This window comes from Procambarus clarkii, chromosome 43 (assembly GCF_040958095.1).
Source record: "Procambarus clarkii isolate CNS0578487 chromosome 43, FALCON_Pclarkii_2.0, whole genome shotgun sequence".
Taxonomy (NCBI): domain Eukaryota; kingdom Metazoa; phylum Arthropoda; class Malacostraca; order Decapoda; family Cambaridae; genus Procambarus; species Procambarus clarkii.
The window spans coordinates 36,952,186-36,975,367 of NC_091192.1; the positions used below are offsets into that span (position 1 = coordinate 36,952,186).

The following is a 23,182-nucleotide window of genomic DNA, read 5'->3' on the forward strand; positions in this document are numbered from 1 at the left end:
TATGTATATGTGTGTGTGTGTATGTATATGTATAAAGTATATGTGGAAGCTGATCAGAGTTACGTTTCGCCTTTCTAAATGCACATTAATGACATTATGTAAAAGACACATCGAACACTTTATGTAGGGCATACGTAAATCTGTGTATCTATGTATTTACGTATGTAGGTTAGCTTAGCATTTTAAAAGCACTACAATCACCTTCTGTGGTTTAGTATTCAATAAATCCCTGAACTATATGTTTGACAAACCTCTCACCCTGTCCATGGAGGACAGAAGAAAATGTATATATGTTGGTTAGCATTGTAAATGTGTGGCCACGTCTGTGGTAGAAAATAATAATAATAATAAAGTGCCAGTTTAGCGAGGATGGGGGTTGTTGACCCCTGGTGACATGGTAGTCCAGGGTATGATTTGCATTTGGTGTTGAAAAGGGGGTCCTATTGCCCCTCCTCAAGGGGATTTCCCGTCGGAAGAACCCCTTTTTCCCTACTTCTCGAGAGAAGTATGGGTTTCCCTGTGAAGGTGATCCACTGGCGGACCTGCCGCCGGTGGCTGGTTGGTACTCATCAGTTAGGTTTACTCAGGTGGGTGCTCGAGGTGTGGCTCCCCTGGGTTTTATGCGGTTTTTATTTTTGCTTGTGTACTTGTTTTCCATGTGTTGGGAACATTTGGGTTTTACCAGTGTATGTTACTTTGTGTTTGTCTGTATTTTCATTTGTTGCCTTTGTGCTTGTGGACCCGAACTGTTTATGTTGGCCTACTGTGTGTGCGTGACTTGTAGCAAGGTCCAGAGGTGTCACACGATTGTTGTATATGTTGTGTGCTGGGGTCCCTCTGTTTATATTGTGTGCTGGGGTCCCTCTGTTTATATTGTGTGCTGGGGCCCCTCTGTTTATATTGTGTGCTGGGGTCCCTCTGTTTATATTGTGTGCTGGGGTCCCTCTGTTTATATTGTGTGCTGGGGCCCCTCTGTTTATATTGTGTGCTGGGGCCCCTCTGTTTATATTGTGTGCTGGGGTCCCTCTGTTTATATTGTGTGCTGGGGCCCCTCTGTTTATATTGTGTGCTGGGGCCCCTCTGTTTATATTGTGTGCTGGGGCCCCTCTGTTTATATTGTGTGCTGGGGTCCCTCTGTTTATATTGTGTGCTGGAGCCCCTCTGTTTATATTGTGTGCTGGGGTCCCTCTGTTTATATTGTGTGCTGGGGTCCCTCTGTTTATATTGTGTGCTGGGGTCCCTCTGTTTATGTTGTGTGCTGGGGTCCCTCTGTTTATATTGTGTGCTGGGGTCCCTCTGTTTATATTGTGTGCTGGGGCCCCTCTGTTTATATTGTGTGCTGGGGCCCCTCTGTTTATATTGTGTGCTGGGGCCCCTCTGTTTATATTGTGTGCTGGGGCCCCTCTGTTTATATTGTGTGCTGGGGCCCCTCTGTTTATATTGTGTGCTGGGGCCCCTCTGTTTATATTGTGTGCTGGGGTCCCTCTGTTTATGTTGTGTGCTGGGGTCCCTCTGTTTATATTGTGTGCTGGGGTCCCTCTGTTTATGTTGTGTGCTGGGGTCCCTCTGTTTATATTGTGTGCTGGGGTCCCTCTGTTTATGTTGTGTGCTGGGGTCCCTCTGTTTATATTGTGTGCTGGGGTCCCTCTGTTTATATTGTGTGCTGGGGTCCCTCTGTTTATATTGTGTGCTGGGGTCCCTCTGTTTATATTGTGTGCTGGGGCCCCTCTGTTTATATTGTGTGCTGGGGCCCCTCTGTTTATGTTGTGTGCTGGGGTCCCTCTGTTTATGTTGTGTGCTGGGGCCCCTCTGTTTATGTTGTGTGCTGGGGTCCCTCTGTTTATATTGTGTGCTGGGGTCCCTCTGTTTATGTTGTGTGCTGGGGTCCCTCTGTTTATATTGTGTGCTGGGGTCCCTCTGTTTATATTGTGTGCTGGGGCCCCTCTGTTTATATTGTGTGCTGGGGTCCCTCTGTTTATGTTGTGTGCTGGGGTCCCTCTGTTTATATTGTGTGCTGGGGTCCCTCTGTTTATATTGTGTGCTGGGGTCCCTCTGTTTATGTTGTGTGCTGGGGTCCCTCTGTTTATATTGTGTGCTGGGGTCCCTCTGTTTATGTTGTGTGCTGGGGTCCCTCTGTTTATATTGTGTGCTGGGGTCCCTCTGTTTATATTGTGTGCTGGGGTCCCTCTGTTTATGTTGTGTGCTGGGGTCCCTCTGTTTATATTGTGTGCTGGGGTCCCTCTGTTTATATTGTGTGCTGGGGTCCCTCTGTTTATGTTGTGTGCTGGGGTCCCTCTGTTTATATTGTGTGCTGGGGTCCCTCTGTTTATGTTGTGTGCTGGGGTCCCTCTGTTTATATTGTGTGCTGGGGCCCCTCTGTTTATATTGTGTGCTGGGGTCCCTCTGTTTATGTTGTGTGCTGGGGTCCCTCTGTTTATATTGTGTGCTGGGGTCCCTCTGTTTATGTTGTGTGCTGGGGTCCCTCTGTTTATATTGTGTGCTGGGGTCCCTCTGTTTATGTTGTGTGCTGGGGTCCCTCTGTTTATATTGTGTGCTGGGGTCCCTCTGTTTATGTTGTGTGCTGGGGTCCCTCTGTTTATGTTGTGTGCTGGGGTCCCTCTGTTTATATTGTGTGCTGGGGTCCCTCTGTTTATATTGTGTGCTGGGGTCCCTCTGTTTATGTTGTGTGCTGGGGTCCCTCTGTTTATGTTGTGTGCTGGGGTCCCTCTGTTTATATTGTGTGCTGGGGTCCCTCTGTTTATGTTGTGTGCTGGGGTCCCTCTGTTTATATTGTGTGCTGGGGTCCCTCTGTTTATGTTGTGTGCTGGGGTCCCTCTGTTTATGTTGTGTGCTGGGGTCCCTCTGTTTATATTGTGTGCTGGGGTCCCTCTGTTTATATTGTGTGCTGGGGCCCCTCTGTTTATATTGTGTGCTGGGGCCCCTCTGTTTATGTTGTGTGCTGGGGTCCCTCTGTTTATATTGTGTGCTGGGGTCCCTCTGTTTATATTGTGTGCTGGGGCCCCTCTGTTTATGTTGTGTGCTGGGGTCCCTCTGTTTATGTTGTGTGCTCGGGTCCCTCTGTTTATATTGTGTGCTGGGGTCCCTCTGTTTTTATTGTGTGCTGGGGCCCCTCTGTTTATATTGTGTGCTGGGGTCCCTCTGTTTATGTTGTGTGCTGGGGCCCCTCTGTTTATATTGTGTGCTGGGGTCCCTCTGTTTATATTGTGTGCTGGGGCCCCTCTGTTTATATTGTGTGCTGGGGTCCCTCTGTTTATGTTGTGTGCTGGGGCCCCTCTGTTTATGATGTGTGCTGGGGTCCCTCTGTTTATGTTGTGTGCTGGGGTCCCTCTGTTTATGTTGTGTGCTGGGGTCCCTCTGTTTATATTGTGTGCTGGGGCCCCTCTGTTTATATTGTGTGCTGGGGCCCCTCTGTTTATATTGTGTGCTGGGGCCCCTCTGTTTATGTTGTGTGCTGGGGCCCCTCTGTTTATGTTGTGTGCTGGGGCCCCTCTGTTTATATTGTGTGCTGGGGTCCCTCTGTTTATATTGTGTGCTGGGGTCCCTCTGTTTATATTGTGTGCTGGGGCCCCTCTGTTTATATTGTGTGCTGGGGCCCCTCTGTTTATATTGTGTGCTGGGGTCCCTCTGTTTATATTGTGTGCTGGGGCCCCTCTGTTTATATTGTGTGCTGGGGCCCCTCTGTTTATGTTGTGTGCTGGGGTCCCTCTGTTTATGTTGTGTGCTGGGGCCCCTCTGTTTATGTTGTGTGCTGGGGTCCCTCTGTTTATATTGTGTGCTGGGGTCCCTCTGTTTATGTTGTGTGCTGGGGTCCCTCTGTTTATATTGTGTGCTGGGGTCCCTCTGTTTATGTTGTGTGCTGGGGTCCCTCTGTTTATATTGTGTGCTGGGGTCCCTCTGTTTATATTGTGTGCTGGGGCCCCTCTGTTTATATTGTGTGCTGGGGTCCCTCTGTTTATATTGTGTGCTGGGGCCCCTCTGTTTATATTGTATGCTGGGGCCCCTCTGTTTATATTGTGTGCTGGGGTCCCTCTGTTTATATTGTGTGCTGGGGTCCCTCTGTTTATATTGTGTGCTGGGGCCCCTCTGTTTATATTGTGTGCTGGGGCCCCTCTGTTTATATTGTGTGCTGGGGCCCCTCTGTTTATATTGTGTGCTGGGGTCCCTCTGTTTATATTGTATGATGTGGTCAGGTCTAGTGTCTGACCTTTCCTTTGGGCCGTGTTGCCTTACAGTATTTTGTACTGTTTGGTTGTGGGTGAATGACTGTCTGAGGTTGAAGGCTTCCCCATCATTGTCTTCTTGTACTTGCTTGCTTCATTTTGGTGGTGGTAACGGCCTCCGTGTGTTGGGGTCCATTATGTATGTTCCTGTATCTTTTGTATTTCGGTATTTCTGTATTTTTCCGTGTTTCCCTTTATGCGTGGATGGAGTTATACCGTGGTGGTGTCAGTGTATTACACTGGTGTTTGAATAGTTCTCTATTGGTTTGGTGTCTATTATTAGTAGTAGTATGGTGACTGTGGTCGGTGATGTTTCGTGTGATGTTGGACGCTGGTCTTGTGCTTCGCTACCTTCCTTATTAATTGCATCTATGTGTTGCGGGAGGCGTGGAGAGTGTGGAGGGGTGGTGTGACCTGCCACAGGTGGCCTGCACACTACCTCCCTCAACCACCAGCACCAGCCTCACCCAGCCACACTCTTTATAACAACATAGTGATAAAGGGAACTAGAGGAGGGCGTTGCTGGCCAACACCAGGCAGCTTCTATCCACCTAAACTTATTCATATAAGTGTGTCTACTATGGCTACCCTACACTTGTAACAGTCTAGAGATCCCACGTCTATTATGTTACTCGGTAATTTATTTTATAGATCAACAACCCTATTTCCCATCCAGTATTTACCCAGGTCTTTCCTAAATCTAAATTGATCTAATTCATATCCAGGATAATTCTAAACACTTTTCCACCCACCTTGCATTATTGTAGTGGACATATTGTATTTTTTGTACTTTAAATAAAAAAATAAAAAAGTATAGTAAGCCTATATCTATCGTTAAGGTCAAGTCAGTGATACAAAATAAAGCTTCAAAAACTCCTTAGGAAGAATGAATATTGACAACCCACCGGCTCGGCCACTAGAGATGACAGCCTTCAGGTAATTACAGGTAAAACTACCCCAAATTGGCCATGTGGGTCATTAGGGAAACTGAATCCTAGTTTCAGGCTACGTCAAACACTGTATTCCCTAATTGTAATTTAATGTTCTCTACGTGGTATAGTATTATACGTGGGTATAATGTTTAATGTTTTAGTATATGTATTTATAGTCATATTATAACATACTAGATGGGTATCCGGCGATGCCCGGGATCGTCTGTCTATCCCCCACCCCAAATTCCACCCTACTTCTTTAAAGAATTCGAACCCAGGCCGCCAGTGGTCTTCCCACCACCACCAGCACTAGTACCACTATACCAGACGATCACTGGTACAGTGGTGGTGGTGGTGAGGAGTTCAGACATGGGGGTTGCCTTCTTCCTCCTGCTCTCTACAAACTTATCACAAAACGGAAACTTTATGGGGTGAAACACTCCATTTTTGTACGTTCGCCCAATAGTTGTAATAAAGGTGCATAGACCTACACAATGTGCTCCTTGCTAAGGTCAACATTCACGTCGTGGAGGAGTTTATCAACCTTTCCTCTCGTCATCTTACAAGTAGAGACGCAGGGGAAGGGAGTAGGGTCTATGACCTGAGAAGTGTGTACCCCTCTATGTCATCTATACTCTTTAAACAAACATATCCAACCCAAACTTATATCTATCTCGGCCTAGCCTAGTTTTGCCTAATCTTACTTAGCCTAACATAAGTTAGCCTAGCCTAACTTAGCCTAATCTTACTTAGCGTAACATAAGCTATCTTATCTTGAGGTTATCTTGAGATGATTTCGGGGCTTTAGTGTCCCCGCGGCCCGGTCCTCCACCAGGCCTCCACCCCCAGGAAGAAGCCCGTGACAGCTGACTAACACCCAGGTACCTATTTACTGCTAGGTAACAGGGGCATAGGGTGAAAGAAACTCTGTCCATTGTTTCTCGCCGGCGCCCGGGATCGAACCCGGGACCACAGGATCACAGTCCAGCGTGCTGTCCCCTCGGCTCCCCATAGATAGCAAGGATAGGCTAAGCTAGCTTAGCCTATCCTTGCAAAACCTAACGTAACCTAGCCTAGCTTAACCTAACTAAAATATAAGCTAAAAGATAACTTATGTATGGTGTGCATCAAGGGCGACATCACTATGACATCATAATACACCCGACCCACCTGTCTGAAAATACAGGCAGTGACGATGTTTCAATCCTCTCTGGACCATTGTCAAGTTATCTTCATAATGTCACAATGTTGGTGCTGGCGGGCGTTTTGGGTCCTGCTGCAGAGAAAGACGCGCCGACAATGGTGCTTGCCAAGTGAAGTCCGTCGACTCCATCTTCTTGAGAGGCTACACAACCATCGCGGTCGCTAAGTGCTGCAGTCGAGTCACCAGCATCACCACCCTCCTGTGTCTCCGCCAAGCTTCTCGCACCACACACACTCGCCTCCTCGATTGATTGATTGATGAAGATTAAGCCACCCAAAAGGTGGCACGAGCATGAATAGCCCGTAAGTGGTGGCCCTTTTGAGCCACCACATCAAGAGCTGATACTGGAGATCTGTGGAGGCGCGACTGCACCCTGCGTGACGGGAGATGTCTCCCGGCTGATTTCCTCGCCTCCTCATTTATTTGTCCATTTTATTTCAGGTCTGATACTGTTCCTAGAATTATCATATCTGATCTTGCTTTGGAGGGTTAGTCTATACTCGACACTCTTACGGGCTCACCATAGCCCGTGCTACTTGGAACTTTGTTCTAGGTAGCGAATCTTTAACAACAACAACAACAACTCGACACTCGCACCCAAGCTGGGGAACGGGTCGTGGGCAAGGAATGGTGCCCAACTACTTGGACGGTCGGGGATGGAACACCGACCTGCATGAAGCGAGACCCCGTCGCTCTACCGTCCAGCCCAAGCGATTGGGTACCACCCTAGAGGTCGTCTAGTTTACAATGGTAAACTCTTTACGGAACATGTGCATTCTGGAGACTCGATTTTGGGCAAGTGATCTTTTCTGGCAGCGTTGCCGTCTCTCTCTGAATAACACGCCGGTTTTATCCCTGGGTAAGGAAACGTTTACTTAAATAAAGATTAGCCGTGCAGCAGACAAGGCGACGCCATGTACAGTACGTCATACTCCTGCCATAATCCTGCCATATTCCTGTCTTAATCCTGTCATACTCCTGCCATAATCCTGCCATATTCCTGTCTTAATCCTGTCATACTCCTGCCATAATCCTGCCATATTCCTGTCTTAATCCTGTCATACTCCTGCCATAATCCTGCCATATTCCTGTCTTAATCCTGTCATACTCCTGCCATAATCCTGCCATATTCCTGTCTTAATCCTGTCATACTCCTGCCATAATCCTGCCATATTCCTGTCTTAATCCTGTCATACTCCTGCCATAATCCTGCCATATTCCTGTCTTAATCCTGTCATACTCCTGCCATAATCCTGCCATATTTCTGTCTTAATCCTGTCATACTTCTGTCATCTATGGAACAGTCACTCCAGCTTTATCAGAATTATGGCCAAAATATTTCGAGGAATACAGGAAGGCACGATGTGACCCCTTACGACCGTGATGTGTCCCTGGTGACCGGGATGTGTCCCTGGTGACCGGGATGTGTCCCTGACGACCGTGATGTGTCCCTGACGACCGTGATGTGTCCCTGGTGACCGGGATGTGTCCCTGACGACCGTGATGTGTCCCTGGTGACCGGGATGTGTCCCTGACGACCGGGATGTGTCCCTGGTGACCGGGATGTGTCCCTGACGACCGGGATGTGTCCCTGGTGACCGGGATGTGTCCCTGACGACCGGGATGTGTCCCTGGTGACCGGGATGTGTCCCTGACGACCGGGATGTGTCCCTGGTGACCGGGATGTGTCCCTGACGACCGGGATGTGTCCCTGGTGACCGGGATGTGTCCCTGACGACCGTGATGTGTCCCTGACGACCGTGATGTGTCCCTGGTGACCGGGATGTGTCCCTGACGACCGGGATGTGTCCCTGGTGACCGGGATGTGTCCCTGACGACCGGGATGTGTCCCTGGTGACCGGGATGTGTCCCTGACGACCGGGATGTGTCCCTGACGACCGGGATGTGTCCCTGACGACCGTGATGTGTCCCTGACGACCGTGATGTGTCCCTGGTGACCGGGATGTGTCCCTGACGACCGTGATGTGTCCCTGACGACCGGGATGTGTCCCTGACGACCGTGATGTGTCCCTGACGACCGTGATGTGTCCCTGACGACCGGGATGTGTCCCTGACGACCGTGATGTGTCCCTGACGACCGGGATGTGTCCCTGACGACCGTGATGTGTCCCTGACGACCGTGATGTGTCCCTCACGACCGGGATGTGTCCCTGACGACCGTAATGTGTCCCTGACGACCGTGATGTGTCCCTGACGACCGTAATGTGTCCCTGACGACCGTGATGTGTCCCTGACGACCGTAATGTGTCCCTCACGACCGTGATGTGTCCCTGGTAACCGGGATGTGTCCCTGACGACCGGGATGTGTCCCTGGTGACCGGGATGTGTCCCTGGTGACCGGGATGTGTCCCTGACGACCGTGATGTGTCCCTGACGACCGGGATGTGTCCCTGACGACCGGGATGTGTCCCTGACGACCGTGATGTGTCCCTGACGACCGGGATGTGTCCCTGACGACCGTGATGTGTCCCTGGTGACCGGGATGTGTCCCTGACAACCGGGATGTGTCCCTGGTGACCGGGATGTGTCCCTGGTGACCGGGATGTGTCCCTGACGACCGTGATGTGTCCCTGGTGACCGGGATGTGTCCCTGACGACCGGGATGTGTCCCTGGTGACCGGGATGTGTCCCTGGTGACCGGGATGTGTCCCTGGTGACCGTGATGTGTCCCTGGTGACCGGGATGTGTCCCTGGTGACCGGGATGTGTCCCTGACGACCGTGATGTGTCCCTGGTGACCGGGATGTGTCCCTGGTGACCGTGATGTGTCCCTGACGACCGTGATGTGTCCCTGACGACCGGGATGTGTCCCTGACGACCGTGATGTGTCCCTGACGACCGGGATGTGTCCCTGACGACCGTGATGTGTCCCTCACGACCGGGATGTGTCCCTGACGACCGTGATGTGTCCCTGACGACCGTGATGTGTCCCTCACGACCGGGATGTGTCCCTGACGACCGTGATGTGTCCCTGACGACCGTGATGTATCCCTGACGACCGTGATGTGTCCCTGACGACCGTGATGTGTCCCTGGTGACCGGGATAGTAGTGGAAATGGCCCCAAGTCGCGTCCGTTTTGCTTTCCCTGAGGGACACGACTTGGTGCAGGGGATTTTCGCCACCTCAGCGAAGCTTCCAAGTTCATTCTGATATTTATATGTATAGTGTCCGGCCAAGGAACGTTTATTGAGCATAGGGAAATAAAGTGAAAATCCACGTCTCCCATTCGTATGAAACAGACCCCCGGACATGGAGACTTCAACAGGAATTCAGTAGTATTCCCAAGTGCATGTTATTGTATAATTTTTCAAAACGGGCTACACCAACACTCATTTTAATTTAATTCATCGCTCACTGTTAGTCGTGTGCACGTCTCACATTCCCTCAAAACCTCCTCCCCCAACACCTCACTATAACATATACCAAATCAAAATACTTATTCAATGAACATAAATATGAACTATGTTGAGTAGAAGCAGCTTCGCATGTTTTGAAATACGTCTTCTGCAGTTACCTTCATTCTGATGTTCTCATCCCCAGTGCGGTTTGATCCACCAATAGGATTAAGAGTCCTGTGCGCTGTCCACTCAGCTACCAGTGTCGGAATATCCAACACCATTTACTAATATTAAATACAATATGCAGATAATATTGCTGCTGTTGTATATATATAAATTCACTCATAGAAGACGTGGCGCAGTTGAATTTTCCGTCAATAGAAAACGAAGTATTATTGCCACATAGCGCTATTGTTAATACAGTAGTCTTTGGACTTATAATATCATAAAAAATCTCATTTGAATTAACATAATTATCAGTATCAAAATAAAGTAAATGTGAGCCTTCTATCACTCTGACATCTGGACCAGGAGAGCCAGGCGTCAGTGGTGAGGCAGGTCAGCCAGTGTTTAAGACCATAGTGGCTGGAGCAAACTCAGCTCCTATAATTCTCCTGTGGACGAAATGTTATGGAGATCAAATTAATCCTTCTACCATCATCAACACGCAGTCAACATCTAAACAAGGGAAGTGTCATACCGAAACCCGTTTATCTAATCCTTTCTGGCCAGTTAATGTTAAGAATACATAGGGCGAACCAGTTAGGACTCTAGACAAGCCACTAAACCCAGGTAATTAATCCTTGGTCCTTATCTAATAACGTAACAGTGTTTTCTCTGATATAGCTGTCATATATTAGGATTCCGCCTTTATAGCTAGTGCCCTTTGACAGGAACAAGAAGAGGAAGCAAGAATTAATCTTGGTACATCAGTTACTATGGATGATGGAAGCTAACCTCTCACGAGGATAATTTGGTGTCTACCTCCCAGGTCTACCTGGTGGACTAAGCCTACCATACAATAAGATAAGGCACCTCAAATTATTTACTGATATATATAGTTTAATACTGTAGTTTGATTGGCTGCATATATATACATTTAATATAACCTCCCTAATGTGTAACAATCGATGTGTGAGAATATTGCAGAAATACAGTCCGCACAAACATCATACAAATTGCTATCAAAAATATAAATTCATATAAATTAAATAAATATAAATCTCACGAGTCGATTCCCACAACCAGACCCCAAGTGTGTACTCACCTAGTTGTGCTTGCGGGGGTTGAGCTCTGCTCTTTCGGCCCGCCTCTCAACTGTCAGTCAACTGTTACTAACTACTATTTTTTTTCACGCACACACCCCAGGAAGCAGGTCGTAGAAGCTGTCCAACTCCCAGGTACCTATTTACTGCTAGGTAACAGGGACATCAGGATGAAGGAAAATTTGCCCATTTGTTTTTCCGCCGGCTGCCGGGATCGAACCCGGGTCCCTAGGTCCACGAGTGTTGATCAACACTCGCTGTCCACTCAACCAGCCAACCAACCAACCAGATTGTGTGTACTCACCTATTTGTGCTTGTGGGGGTTGAACTTTATCTCTTTGGTCCCGCCTCTCAACTGTCAATCAACTAGTGTACAGATTCCTGAGCCTATTGGGCTCTATCATATCTACATTTGAAACTGTGTATGGAGTCAGCCTCCACCACATCACTGCCTAATGCATTCCATCTGTTAACTACTCTGATACTGAAAAAGTTCTTTCTAACGTCTCTGTGGCTCATTTGGGTACTCAGTTTCCACCCGTGACCCCTTGTTCGTGTCCCACCTGTGCTGAAGAGTTTGTCTTTGTCCACCCTGTCAATTCCCCTGAGAATTTTGTAGGTGGTTATCATGTCTCCCCTTTACTCTTCTGTCTTCCAGGGACGTGAGGTTCAGCTCCTTTAGCCTTTCCTCGTAGCTCATTCCTCTCAGTTCTGGAACGTGTCTGGTGGCATACCGCTGACTCTTCTGTAACTTTGTCTTGTGTTTAAAGTGCGCGCGCGCGCGCGTGTGTGTGTGTGTGTGTGTGTGTGTGTGTGTGTGTGTGTGTGTGTGTGTGTGTGTGTGTGTGTGTGTGTGTATCTGATCTGTGGAATACAAGTAAAATTTGTAAGGAAAGTGCTTTCTCTCCTCAGCCAGCAGCAATATCCTCATTAATCACACACACACACACACACACACACACACACACACACACACACACACACACACACACACACACACACACACACACACACACGTGGGAGCGCCAACAATGTATGCCAATAAGCAAGACTGGAGGGAGATAATGAGTGCACCACAAGCCAGTGACAATAAGAAGCGTGTGGTCTAAGGTACTAGAGACTACCGCTCCCAGCAACACTAACTCAACACTAACAACAAATCCATTTCGTCTCCAAACACCATCGTGGATTTAGCGAGAAGAAAATCCTACTTGACAAATGTGTGAGCTTTCTGCAACAAAATGAGAAAGAGAGAGAGAGAGAGAGAGAGAGAGAGAGAGAGAGAGAGAGAGAGAGAGAGAGAGAGAGAGAGAGAGAGAGAGAGAGAGAGAGAGAGAGAGAGAGAGAGAAGGAATTATCAAGCGAAAGCTCCAAGCCATTACGACTATATAGCACTTGGAAGGGGGGTCAGGATAAGGTTTTGGGAAGGTAGGGGGGGGGGGGATAGAATGGTGTCCAACCACTTGGGCGGTCGGGGATCTGCATGAAGCGAGACCGTCGCTCTACCGTCCATCCCAAGTGGTTGGGCGAAGAGAGAGAGAGAGAGAGAGAGGACCGGACTGGAAGTGAAAAATGAACACTAACAAATGGCTGCTAGAATTTATTCCAGCTAAATGCAAAATTATGAGGCTATGAATAGGGTTCCAAAGACCAGGCCAGCAGTAAAGGATCAGGCAGACAGATAATAGCATCAGAAAAGGAGAAAGTTCTGAGCGGAGACCAAGTTTTGAGTATGCAGCCCCGGCATGGAACCTTCACCTGAGGGGCTTGAGCTAAGATGAAAGGCTGAGGGAACAGAACCTCACCACGCTGAAGGATAGGAGGAATAGTAGTAGTAGTAGGCATCCATCAGTCTCAGGAGACTATGGAGTTGCGCTCTGGTTGTCAGTCTGGAGTGGCCTCACCAGGGCGCAAAGCCAGGGGTAGGTTGATTTGGGGGAGAAGCTGTTACCCATGCAGCAGGACATAATAACGACCTACAAGATTTTTAGGGGAATTGATAGTTGTCGTTCATAGCTAGTAACACCAGAGCGAGGTAACATTGAGGACAACTGGCGGTACAGCTGAGGTACAGCTGAGGTACAGCTGAGGTACAGCTGAGGTATAGCTGAGGTACAGCTGAGGTATAGCTGAGGTACAGCTGAGGTACAACTGAGACAAAGATCTTCAGTGTTATTGTTAATAAGTACAATGAGTTAGACGAAAGAGTTGTGGAAATTAATTCAACACAAAACTGATAAAAGGTGGAAACTCCGTCATCTCATTAAACTAAAAATGATGGGGGCCAGGAGCTGAGCCCGACCCTGCAAGCACATCTAGGTCAGCAATTACATACACAAACTATTTAGAAGAACTGACAGGATGGTAACAGGAAATATTCATCAATTAATTCAAAGAGTGGATGGAGGCCAAGACCGTCAGTAATTTCTAAGTGTTATATGACAAAGAGTGCTGGGAAGACGGGACACCACCAGCGTAGCTCTCATCCTGTAACTACACTTAGGTAATTACACACACACACACACACACACACACACACACACACACACACACACACACACACATACTCAGATACTCAGAGGGATTGACAGAGTGGACATAGACGAAATGTTCACACGGAATGTTAACAGAACGAGGGGACATGGATGGAAGCTTGAAACTCAGATGAGTCACAGAGATGTTAGGAAGTTTTCTTTTAGCATGAGAGTAGTGGGAAAATGGAATGCACTTCAGGAACAGGTTGTGGAAGCAAATACTATTCATAATTTTAAAACTAGGTATGATAGGGAAATAGGACCATAGTCATTGCTGTAAACAACCGATGCTCGAAAGGCGGGATCCAAGAGTCAATGCTCGATCCTGCAGACACAACTAGGTGAGTACAACTAGGTAAGTACACACACACACAAAGTGGTGTTATGATCGCCACTTACAAAATACTAACAGGAATCGACCAAATTGACAAAGGGGAATTCCTGAAACCAGCAACATCACGAACAAGAGGACAGACTCAAGTTAAGAAAACAAAGGTGCCGAAAAAATATTAGAACGTTTTCTTTTGCAAACAGAATGGTTGACGGTTGGAAGAAGCTAAGTGAGAAGGTGGAGATCAACAGTCAGTAGTTTCAAAGTGTTATACGACAAAGAGTGCTGGGAAGACGGGACACCACGAGCGTAGCTCTCATCCTGTAGCTACACTTAGGTTTCCTGGCACAATGCTGCGAGCACATTCCTGGTAACATTTTGGTGATAGAACAAGCAGTGAACATTAAATAGGAAGAGGCACACGCACTAAACACACATCATAGACATTAAAACTTACCAAAAGGAGGACATAACTTCACTTTACATTCCTGGGACGTCGATAGTGGTTGAAGTTGGCTGGCTGGCTAGCCTGCCCGCACGCTCACACGCTCACACGCCCGCACGCCCACACTATACCCCACAGAGCGGTGTGTTATTCCTCGACACCACAGTTTCTCACCAACACTTTACTCCATCACCACCAACACCGCCATTCTTGTCTCCAACACCATTACAGTCTTCACCACCACCTTCAGTCTTCAGTAATTTCCTCCAGGGAGCAGCAGGAACCTGTGGATACCTGCTGAAGGAGTCAGGTCCGGCGGGGCGCGACCTGAAAGTGGTCCCTTAGTTGCCAAGCTTCAGCCGTGTCTCGCTTCAGAGTCTCGAGGCTGTCCTGGTAAACCAGGAGGTCGGCGAGTTGAGAGCGAGCCAGGAGCGGGCTCTAGGATCTCCCCGTGGCATGAGAGGGGACGGTGGGTGCGTCCTGAGGGTATCCTGAAGGAGGCGCAGGTGTGTGTGTGTGTGGAGAGACGGTATGTTCCCGACGGCGCTGCCTACACTGGCACGGAGCCCACCTACTGTACCCGGGGCGGGCCTCGTGTGGCACCCGCCCCGGGTATTTCTGGCCCTCTATACTGCCCACCACGGCCCATGATGCCCACCTGGGGCCCCTCAGCTGCCCACCCTGGGGCCTCCAGCTGCCCACCCTGGGGGCCCCAATACGGCCCTCAACAACACGGACCACGGGGCCCTCTGCTCGCCATGGGGGCGTCCACAGTGGCCACTACAGGTTTTCCTACGAGAAGACACAGGCGGATGCTTGAACAAATGAATCAGAGCGAAATGCGGAAATACTCTGGTACAATCCGAGAGGCAAGAAGTGGACCGTGGGACGGAGGTGGCCTTCAACCCGCACTCTGAAGAACAAGTGTCACAACATCGACAGATTTTTCCCGGATTTCAACGCGCTCTCGTTTTCGGCGGTAAAATATCTCCCGGCAGCCTAGGTTGGGGGAAGGGAAGGGAATTGTCGGGAAAGCGCCAAGCCATGACGACTATATAGCACTGGGAAGGGATCAGGATAAAGATTTGGGATGGGACGGGGAGGGAAGGAATGGTGTCCAACCACTTGGACGGTCGGGGATTGAACGCCGACCTGCATGAAGCGAGACAGTCGCTCTACCGTCCAGCCCAAGTGGTTGGATAGTCTAGGTTGGGACTGTCTTGACAAAGGCAGAAATGTAGACAAACACGCCCGCCTTGGGGCTCTCGAACACCACTACTCACTATCACACAACGTCCAGAGATACGAAAGCATCAGCTATCAGTAGCAAGAAGGCGGGGTCCAAGAGCCAGATCTCGCTCTACATAGACACTAATATGTAAATACTGATGGCTTACACATGTAAGCAACATATGCTTAAGCTGACGAGCAACAGAGCTTTCAGGAATGTAAATAAGAATGTTTTAGTACACACATCAGCAAAATACCGAGGGCAGTATATGCCATACTGGCGAACGTTAGGCTAGCCTTCAGGAATACCGAGGGCAGTATATGCCATACTGGCGAACGTTAGGCTATCCTTCAGGAATACCGAGGGCAGTATATGCCATACTGGCGAACGTTAGGCTAGCCTTCAGGAATACCGAGGGCAGTATATGCCATACTGGCGAACGTTAGGCTATCCTTCAGGAATACCGAGGGCAGTATATGCCATACTGGCGAACGTTAGGCTAGCCTTCAGGAATACCGAGGGCAGTATATGCCATACTGGCGAACGTTAGGCTATCCTTCAGGAATACCGAGGGCAGTATATGCCATACTGGCGAACGTTAGGCTAGCCTTCAGGAATACCGAGGGCAGTATATGCCATACTGGCGAACGTTAGGCTATCCTTCAGGAATACCGAGGGCAGTATATGCCATACTGGCGAACGTTAGGCTAGCCTTCAGGAATACCGAGGGCAGTATATGCCATACTGGCGAACGTTAGGCTATCCTTCAGGAATACCGAGGGCAGTATATGCCATACTGGCGAACGTTAGGCTATCCTTCAGGAATACCGAGGGCAGTATATGCCATACTGGCGAACGTTAGGCTATCCTTCAGGAATACCGAGGGCAGTATATGCCATACTGGCGAACGTTAGGCTATCCTTCAGGAATACCGAGGGCAGTATATGCCATACTGGCGAACGTTAGGCTATCCTTCAGGAATACCGAGGGCAGTATATGCCATACTGGCGAACGTTAGGCTATCCTTCAGGAATACCGAGGGCAGTATATGCCATACTGGCGAACGTTAGGCTATCCTTCAGGAATACCGAGGGCAGTATATGCCATACTGGCGAACGTTAGGCTATCCTTCAGGAATACCGAGGGCAGTATATGCCATACTGGCGAACGTTAGGCTATCCTTCAGGAATACCGAGGGCAGTATATGCCATACTGGCGAACGTTAGGCTATCCTTCAGGAATACCGAGGGCAGTATATGCCATACTGGCGAACGTTAGGCTATCCTTCAGGAATACCGAGGGCAGTATATGCCATACTGGCGAACGTTAGGCTATCCTTCAGGAATACCGAGGGCAGTATATGCCATACTGGCGAACGTTAGGCTATCCTTCAGGAATACCGAGGGCAGTATATGCCATACTGGCGAACGTTAGGCTATCCTTCAGGAATACCGAGGGCAGTATATGCCATACTGGCGAACGTTAGGCTATCCTTCAGGAATACCGAGGGCAGTATATGCCATACTGGCGAACGTTAGGCTATCCTTCAGGAATACCGAGGGCAGTATATGCCATACTGGCGAACGTTAGGCTATCCTTCAGGAATACCGAGGGCAGTATATGCCATACTGGCGAACGTTAGGCTATCCTTCAGGAATACCGAGGGCAGTATATGCCATACTGGCGAACGTTAGGCTATCCTTCAGGAATACCGAGGGCAGTATATGCCATACTGGCGAACGTTAGGCTATCCTTCAGGAATACCGAGGGCAGTATATGCCATACTGGCGAACGTTAGGCTATCCTTCAGGAATACCGAGGGCAGTATATGCCATACTGGCGAACGTTAGGCTATCCTTCAGGAATACCGAGGGCAGTATATACCATACTGGCGAACGTTAGGCTATCCTTCAGGAATACCGAGGGCAGTATATGCCATACTGGCGAACGTTAGGCTATCCTTCAGGAATACCGAGGGCAGTATATGCCATACTGGCGAACGTTAGGCTATCCTTCAGGAATACCGAGGGCAGTATATGCCATACTGGCGAACGTTAGGCTATCCTTCAGGAATACCGAGGGCAGTATATGCCATACTGGCGAACGTTAGGCTATCCTTCAGGAATACCGAGGGCAGTATATGCCATACTGGCGAACGTTAGGCTATCCTTCAGGAATACCGAGGGCAGTATATGCCATACTGGCGAACGTTAGGCTATCCTTCAGGAATACCGAGGGCAGTATATGCCATACTGGCGAACGTTAGGCTATCCTTCAGGAATACCGAGGGCAGTATATGCCATACTGGCGAACGTTAGGCTATCCTTCAGGAATACCGAGGGCAGTATATGCCATACTGGCGAACGTTAGGCTATCCTTCAGGAATACCGAGGGCAGTATATGCCATACTGGCGAACGTTAGGCTATCCTTCAGGAATACCGAGGGCAGTATATGCCATACTGGCGAACGTTAGGCTATCCTTCAGGAATACCGAGGGCAGTATATGCCATACTGGCGAACGTTAGGCTATCCTTCAGGAATACCGAGGGCAGTATATGCCATACTGGCGAACGTTAGGCTATCCTTCAGGAATACCGAGGGCAGTATATGCCATACTGGCGAACGTTAGGCTATCCTTCAGGAATACCGAGGGCAGTATATGCCATACTGGCGAACGTTAGGCTATCCTTCAGGAATACCGAGGGCAGTATATGCCATACTGGCGAACGTTAGGCTATCCTTCAGGAATACCGAGGGCAGTATATGCCATACTGGCGAACGTTAGGCTATCCTTCAGGAATACCGAGGGCAGTATATGCCATACTGGCGAACGTTAGGCTATCCTTCAGGAATACCGAGGGCAGTATATGCCATACTGGCGAACGTTAGGCTATCCTTCAGGAATACCGAGGGCAGTATATGCCATACTGGCGAACGTTAGGCTATCCTTCAGGAATACCGAGGGCAGTATATGCCATACTGGCGAACGTTAGGCTATCCTTCAGGAATACCGAGGGCAGTATATGCCATACTGGCGAACGTTAGGCTATCCTTCAGGAATACCGAGGGCAGTATATGCCATACTGGCGAACGTTAGGCTATCCTTCAGGAATACCGAGGGCAGTATATGCCATACTGGCGAACGTTAGGCTATCCTTCAGGAATACCGAGGGCAGTATATGCCATACTGGCGAACGTTAGGCTATCCTTCAGGAATACCGAGGGCAGTATATGCCATACTGGCGAACGTTATATCCTTCAGGAATACCGAGGGCAGTATATGCCATACTGGCGAACGTTAGGCTAGCCTTCAGGAATTTGGACAAAGATTCCTTCCGAGCGCTGTATACATTCTTTGTGAGACTTATTACTGAGTATGCTGTCCAAACATAAGCAGTAAAGGTGCCTTAGGTACTGGAACCCGTACCTAAACAACCACAAAACAAAACTAATAAAGGTCCAAAAATCCGAAACAAGGCTTGTTCTCGAGCTAAAGGGACTGAGATATGAAGAAAGACAGGAAACTGGACCTCACTTCACTGGAGAAATGAAACAATAAGAGAGATATGATAACGACGCTCAAGATACTAAGGCGGATTGACAAAGTAGATATAGAAGCAGTGTTCAAAGTGAGGATCAGCAGGAAAGGACATAATTGGAAACTGGAAGCACACGAGTCACAGGGGGGGGGGGGGGGGGAGGGGGTCTCAGAAATAACTTTCTCAGTGTGAGAGTTGTATATAAGTGGAACGGACCAGATGACGAAGTTACCGAAGCTAATTCGATACACAGTTTTAAATGCAATTTAAATACAAAAAATGTACATCACACACACACAGTGATGTGCTTACAAAGTTTATCTAGACTACAGATAACTTATCATGAAATTACTTGTGTAAAGGAGGAATGTATATATTTATCTCTTAGAATGTTCGGTAATATGTTAATTGTTTGTGATGTGTGTCTATGTATGTATTAACACGATGTACTGAACGGGGTGAGAATAGCTTGAGCTACCTCATCCCTTTGTGTGTATTTTACCTCAATAAACTTATTTCAATTTCAATTCAATATCATGAAATATTTCATAGACGTCCTTCATAGTTGGTGAGGAGTGTCTGGGGCCGCCCCAAGTGGCCGGCTTGCACCTCACACGAGAGGATGTATAGGAGGGGAGTAAAGCCCCGTCAGCTGTTATAATTTAATTATTACAATATGCTCTAGTTACCTTAGATATAAATTCTATCAATATCCAACTGCATCACTTGGCTTCCCTTGTCAATATCCTCTCGTGACCTGTGTGGTGCTCATCCATCACTCCTCCTCCACACATACAGCCCCACACACCCTCTTAGTCTTCAGTACCGTACTCATGCTCTCCAGACTCATCTCCACTCATCAGACCAGCTCGTTGTGCCCACGCTGGCTTGTCATGATGGCTCCATCATCCACGACCTCTCTTCTTCCCGTCACCCTGACCGACCTCACTCACCGCTTTTTTTTTTTTTTTTGAGATATATACAAGAGTTGTTACATTCTTGTACAGCCTAGAGAACGTAAATGATTTTGGGGTAGTAGAACCCCAAGCACAAATACCATAGTTGAGATAAGGATAGATGAGAGAGTAATAGAGCGTCACCAGGGAAGGCCGAGGTACATAATATCTGATCTTAGAAAGAATGCCAACAGTTTTTGAAACTTTTTTTGATATATTTAGAATGTGTCCCTGGAAATTCAGCTTCTGGTCAATGAGAATGCCAAGGATTTTGCCATCTAATTTGTTACAAATTTGGGTATTGTTTATTTTGAGATTTATTTGATTAGAGGATTTATTGCCAAACAGAATATAGAAAGTTTTGTCAATGTTAAGGGTGAGTTTGTTGGCAGTTAGCCAAAGATGGACTTTATTAAGCTCAGTATTTACTGTGACATTTAGAGCAAGGGGGTCAGGACTGGAGTAAATGAAGGTTGTGTCGTCAGCAAATAGAGTTGGTTTGAGGTGTTGGGAGGCATTTGGAAGGTCATTAATGTAGATGAGAAAGAGGAGAGGGCCAAGTATGCTGCCCTGAGGAACACCAATGTTGATGGGTAGGGTGGGAGAAATTGAATTATTCACTGAAACATACTGGAGCCTGTCAGTAAGGTAAGACTGAAGGTATTGCAGGGAGTGACCTCTGACTCCATAATGATATAATTTAAGAAGAAGGTTTCGGTGGTTGACAGTGTCAAAAGCCTTACGTAGGTCCACAAATAACCCAACAGGGAACTCATTTTTATCAAGAGCTGTATGTACCAAGTTAATCATACTAATAAGTGCATCGTTAGTGCTTTTTTCTGGGTCTGAAGCGATATTGACAAGAGCTAAGTATATTGTGTTTGGCTAGATAAGAGTAAAGCTGCTTACAGATTAGTTTTTCAAATATTTTTGACAAGTTTGGCAGGATTGATATAGGTCTGAAGTTGTTGACATCAGTGAGATCACCACATTCGTGGACAGGGGTTACTCTCGCTTTTTTTAGAATATCTGGAAAGGTTTGGAGTTCAAGTGACTTGTTGAAGAACAATGCAATAGCAGGGGCTAAAGATCTGGAGGCTTTTTTGTAAATTAAAGTTGGTATCTCCTCAAGGGCACTAGACTTGTTTTTAAGGGAAAGGATTATCTCATTAACATCAGTGGAATTTGCAGGCGTTAGGTACAGAGACTGTGGATAGTTACCTCTAAGATAGTCCTGAACATCAGTCCTGGAAGATGAAATGTCATTTGCAAGGGATGACCCAATGGAAGAGTTAGTTTAGTTCACTTATTATGCACCCCATACCCATCTTGTGGGCGGTAGTGGAAAGGGTTACACAGGCACATAATGGGCTCAGGGACTGAACCCCACAATTCATTTAGCTAAGCAAGTTAGAGAAGAACCTATTGAACTCATTAGCAGTATCAGAGGCTGTAAGCTGACCATCGTTATTGGACAGGAGTATTGGTTTGTTATTTAAAATCTTCTTTGATCCCAATATTTGTGAAATTGTGCTCCATGTTTTCTTAATGTTGCCCTTTGTTTGGGTAAATTTATCTTCATAGTATTTAATTTTGGCTCTTCTAATTATTTTAAATAGCAATGACGAGTAATTCATTGAAAATTCTTTGGAGACGATTCCTAACCTATACTTCTTCTCGAGGTCATGTTTTTTATTAATGGATTTAATTATTACCTTTGAATTCCCTTTCCCGTCATGTGCTAGGCGCTCCGCCGCTTGACTCTACACGCTAACACTTATAACTTGTGGAACACAGCAACACACCGCCATGATACAGTCCGCAGCAGCTGTCTAACTTCCAGTTACTTATTTACTGCTAGGTGAGCAGAGCCATTAGGTGAAAGAATCTATGCCCATTTGTTTCTGTCTTTGTTGGGAATTGAACCCTGATCAGTGGGCTGCGAATTCCAAACGTTGCCCACTTGTCCTCGAGACCCCCGTGTCCCCCTGAGTGTGTGTGTGTGTGTGTGTGTGTGTGTGTGTGTGTGTTTACTAGTTGTGTTTACTAGTTGTGTTTTTGCGGGGGTTGAGCTTTGCTCTTTCGGCCCGCCTCTCAACTGTCAATCAACTGTTTACTAACTACTTTTTTTTTTCCCCACACCACACACACCAGGAAGCAGCCCGTGACAGCTGACTAACTCCCAGGTACCTATTTACTGCTAGGTAACAGGGGCACTTAGGGTGAAAGAAACTTTGCCCATTTGTTTCTGCCTCGTGCGGGAATCGAACCCGCGCCACAGAATTACGAGTCCTACGCGCTATCCACCAGGCTACGAGGCCCCAACCCTCGCACAGGCCCAGGCCTGTGTGTGTGTGTGTGTGTGTGTGTGTGTGTGTGTGTGTGTGTGTGTGTGTGTGTGTGTGTGTGTGTGTGTGTGTGTGTGTGTGTGTGTGTGTGTCATGCTCACAGGACCCTTATCTCCCCCCCCCCCCCCCGTGACATACAATAGCCACCACCGCCCACAACACAGATACTAAACTCATTATTTCAACGAAATTAGATTTAATCAACATATATATGTCAATATAAACCTCAACTCGATCATCCCCTAAATATATGTTCCCCGTCACGCAGTAACATATGGCCGACCCGATACAACTGTCTGTGGTAATGTATAAAACCCAACCTCCTGATAACATGTCGACGATCTTGTGCAACTCTTTGCAACTATGTCGACGATCGTACGAATAGTGTTACATACTGGAGAAAGTGCCCATGTTGAGAATGGTAGAGCACTGGAGAGGACCAATTGTGACCAAAAGTCACCATGGATTTAGAAAGGGAAAATCGTGCGTGAGAAAGATGACTCGAGTTCTGTGACAAGGTTGCTAAAATAACTCAGAGAAAAAGGTGGCTGGGTAGACTGTATTTTCCTATACGTCAAATGTCCTTCAAATGACTTTTTGAGAATAAACATTCCTTCATAATGTAGGCACAAGATCTATCTGAGGGAGAGAGAGCTCGTACATGTTAATGTTTGCAGATGACACAAAGCTGAAGAGGAATGTAAGAACAAAAGACGACTGTGTGAGGTTATAGAACCTTCACAAACTCCAAGTGGTTCTTGGAATTCAATCCTAACAGGTGTAAGGTAATGAAGAT

At 47.6% G+C, this 23,182-nt stretch overlaps 1 protein-coding gene across 2 annotated transcripts in view; it reads right to left on the reverse strand.

Annotated features, from left to right (window-relative positions):
- The window catches only part of LOC123755798 (microtubule-associated protein futsch), a 52,077-nt gene extending 37,151 nt beyond the window's left edge, over positions 1 to 14,926 (reverse strand). For both annotated transcript variants that reach the window (XM_045738616.2, XM_045738615.2), the window contains exon 1: positions 14,324 to 14,926. In XM_045738616.2, coding sequence (XP_045594572.2) covers positions 14,324 to 14,337 — 14 coding nt within the window. In that variant the 5' untranslated portion in view covers positions 14,338 to 14,926. The remainder of the gene's footprint in view (positions 1 to 14,323) is intronic.
- Positions 14,927 to 23,182: the final 8,256 nt, after the last annotated feature.